This window comes from Cornus florida, unplaced genomic scaffold (assembly GCF_030987335.1).
Source record: "Cornus florida cultivar Cherokee Brave unplaced genomic scaffold, ASM3098733v1 CherokeeBrave_3.0.0_Hap2_Chr02, whole genome shotgun sequence".
NCBI classification, from domain to species: domain Eukaryota; kingdom Viridiplantae; phylum Streptophyta; class Magnoliopsida; order Cornales; family Cornaceae; genus Cornus; species Cornus florida.
This window is the reverse complement of record NW_026775572.1, coordinates 80,980,214-80,983,544: the sequence shown is the minus strand read 5'-3', so window position 1 is coordinate 80,983,544 and position 3,331 is coordinate 80,980,214. Positions and strand designations below refer to the sequence as shown.

Sequence of the window (3,331 nt, the reverse complement as noted above, 5' to 3'; positions counted from 1 at the left end):
CTAGATATTGTTGAGTCTTCCTAGGATGTATCTGCGTATCGGATTACTGTTTGGATCGTAGTAGATCAGGACTTGCATGTGGGCCTGACCCACTCTATTATTTTTCAGGTGTTGGACAGTACCAGGCTTAGAGCTTGATCGTGTTGATGCAAATACAGACACTCACTCTTCCGGTTACATAGGATTTCCTTTCTACTTTAATTTTGGTTTTTAATTATGTAAATTTATTCAAGGTTTTGGGATTAGGGGTCCACTAGGTGGATTCCCGAGTTGTACGGTTTAAAATTATATTAATTTATTAATTCAAGTCTGAGGATTCTTATTTTAGTTTTCTTCCAGCGTATTATTATTATTATTTTTTTTTTACTCTGTTTTTATTTTCTGCTTGTTTACATATTAATTGTTTGGTATCCCTCGGATCTGTGCTCGGACTTGATCACCCGTGGCTCTAGAATTGAGGGGTATCACAAAGGGCTTCCTTCATTTTAGAAGACATGCATCTTTGGAGTGAGGAGTGTATCCTGGACCATTTTTGAAAAAAGCACTTTGTTGATTTCCAAGCATCATTCTCAAATTTTCTTTTCCTTGAGTGAATTTAAAAATAATATTCAATTGATCTTCAATGGTTAGATTTAATGACTCATTTTCAGAAATAAGATTACTAGGTCCCTTAATAGAAATTGACTCTATTTCTTTTTGCAGAGACTCATTTTCATTTTTAGCTTTTTTGAGATTTTTTGAAAGAGCGAAGTTTTCTCTTTTAAGAGAGGCACATTTCAAAACCATTTTTCCTAGATCTTTATGAGGCCCTTGAAAAGCTTCTTGCAATCCATTATATTCATCTAGTAAATCATTAAAGGAAATATCTTGTTCAAAAGAAGAGTCGGAGGAGGAGTTTACCTCATCGTCATTTGCCATAAGGCAAAGGTTTGCTAAGTTGTTCGTAACAAGATCATCATCACTTCCAAAGGTGAGAGAGTCATCATCTTCCCATAAGGCTTTCATGGATTTCTTCTTGGAGTTTTCTTCTTTTTCCTTTTTATAGAGAAAGCAATAAGCTTTGAAATGCCCTGGTTTTCCAGAATAGAAGCAAGTGGATTGCTCCTTTTGAGAAGAGTCACGTGATGATGATGAGGGACTTTTTCTGAGAATGCCTCGTTTATTGTATTTCTTCTTTTGAAGATACTTTTTGTAAGAAAGTGTGGCAAGAGCGATTTCTTCATCATTTTCAATAGCATCTTTGGACACTTCTTCATTTGTGGTGGGTTGGAGAGTAGTTGTCTTTAGTTGAATGGCTTCTTTTGCTGATTGGTCCTTCATGGTTATTTCATATGATAGAAAAGACCCGAAGAGCTCATCTAGAGGTAGCTTTTCAATGTCTTTGGCTTCTTGAATGGTGGTAACCGTTGAGTTCCAATTTTTTGGAAGTGCCCACAATATCTTTCTAACATGATCGGAAGAGGGATACACCCTTCCAAGATTCTTCAAGGGGTTAATAATGTTAGTAAAACGAGAAAAAATTTTCACTGATGGATTCATTTTCATTCATGCTAAAAAGTTCATATTGATGCACTAGTCTATGAATTTTAGTATTCTTGACTTGACTAGTTCCTTCATTGGTAACTTGGAGTTTGTCCCAAATTTCTTTAGCCGTATCACAATCACATATTTTATTGTACTCATCTTTACTTAATGCATAATAGAGATTGTTCTTGGTCTTAGAATTACATTGAACTAGTCTACGGTCATTGGCATCCTATTCGGATTTTTGTTTGGGAACGTTATTCCCTTCTACTGTTTTAGTTGGAACATTGTTTCCAAATTCAACAACATCCCATACTTCAATGTCAACATTTTCAAGAAAGACTCTCATTCGATTTTTCCAATAGTTGAAATCATTACCATCAAATAATGGAAGTTGATTGTTCGACTGTCCTTCTAAAGAAGACAATGAGCCAATGTTGGACATGATCGTATTCTAAGATGATTAAGTCATATGGATAGAATTTAGGCTTTGATACCACTTGTTGCCCAAGAACGGACTCTAGAGGGGGGGGGGGGGGGGGGAGTGAATAGAGTCCATGTCCAACTATGCTAAAATCAAATTTCTCTTGCAATTTCAATAAATGTCTTAAGCAGATAAGCAAATATATAATGACCGACTTAAATTAAGTGAATCAGCAAATAAACACAAGTATAAACCGAAATGTAAATAGGAAAGTTAGAGAGATTGCAAACATAGACGCAGCGATTTTAACGAGGTTCGGAAACTCCTACTCCTCGGCTCAAGACCCCTTTTGAGACTTCCCAATCCAATTTGGCTCCTCCTTATGGGTGGAGAGCAAACCTTGAAAGAAATAGTTCATTCGTTCTTCTAGCTAAGAGACACCCTCTCTTAGTCTTAGGGCCAAACCAGCCCTAACGATAACTTGAATAAGAGAATTCCTTCTCCTAGTCTTACAAAGAAATACGTGTATTACAAATATCTCTCTCTCATAACTTGAGATTACAGTTCACACTCTCTAGAGAATCAAATGATACAAATGAAGCTCATTCTCTCTAAATGATGTAAGTGTGTGAGAGAAGAAATATTTGAAGTTTAGCTTAGAGAATCAATGAGTGGAGGATAGCCACACTTTTTACTCAGCAAGATAGTATGAATAGCTCATAGTTAATTGAGGCTCAAGCACACTCAACAGCAAACTTAACACCTCATATATATAAAGCTATTCTATGATCAATAGTTGTTGTAAACCCTTCTCTTAGCCATTGAGAACCCTTCTCTTGATTAAGACATTACATAGCAACATTTGGCAGAGAAGCTTCTTGAGAAATATGTAATGACCCAGGTTTTATTCAACCCGGTGAGTCAATGGTGAATCGAAAGTTGACCCGGTAACGGATCCAGATACGGAAGCTAGAAACAAGAAAATGGTCTCCCAAGGCGCAACACACCTCTAAGACCCTAAGATGACTTTCCATAAGGTCATGGAACTCAAAAAAAACTGACACGGTAGTTAAAGATCGAAAATATGACAAATAAGCCCCCAGGGGCAAAATAGTCATTTCTAAAAATTATGGATTCGAGTGCCACCGAGCACACCGCTAGAAAGACAACAAAAAAATAATCAGGATGGACTCAAGAATTGCATGATTCGGAGTCCGGACAAAGGAGAAACGGCATGACGAAGAAAAACGAACACTTAAGGCTAAAAGGGTAAACTAGTAATTATCCAAGAATAACTGGATGCAACCGAGCATACCTTTGGAAAGACAATGAAAAATTAGTCAAGTTCAAAAAAAAGTTCACCTGATTTGGAGTCCGGACAGG

At 36.7% G+C, this 3,331-nt stretch overlaps 1 protein-coding gene across 1 annotated transcript; it reads right to left on the bottom strand.

The window, feature by feature from the left end:
- Window positions 1–480: 480 nt before the first annotated feature.
- On the bottom strand, window positions 481–1,539 carry LOC132296458 (uncharacterized). Its single transcript, XM_059794660.1, has one exon. The coding sequence runs from the start codon at window positions 1,537–1,539 to the stop codon at window positions 481–483; it is 1,059 nt and encodes a 352-aa protein (XP_059650643.1).
- Between the last annotated feature and the right edge of the window lie 1,792 nt (window positions 1,540–3,331).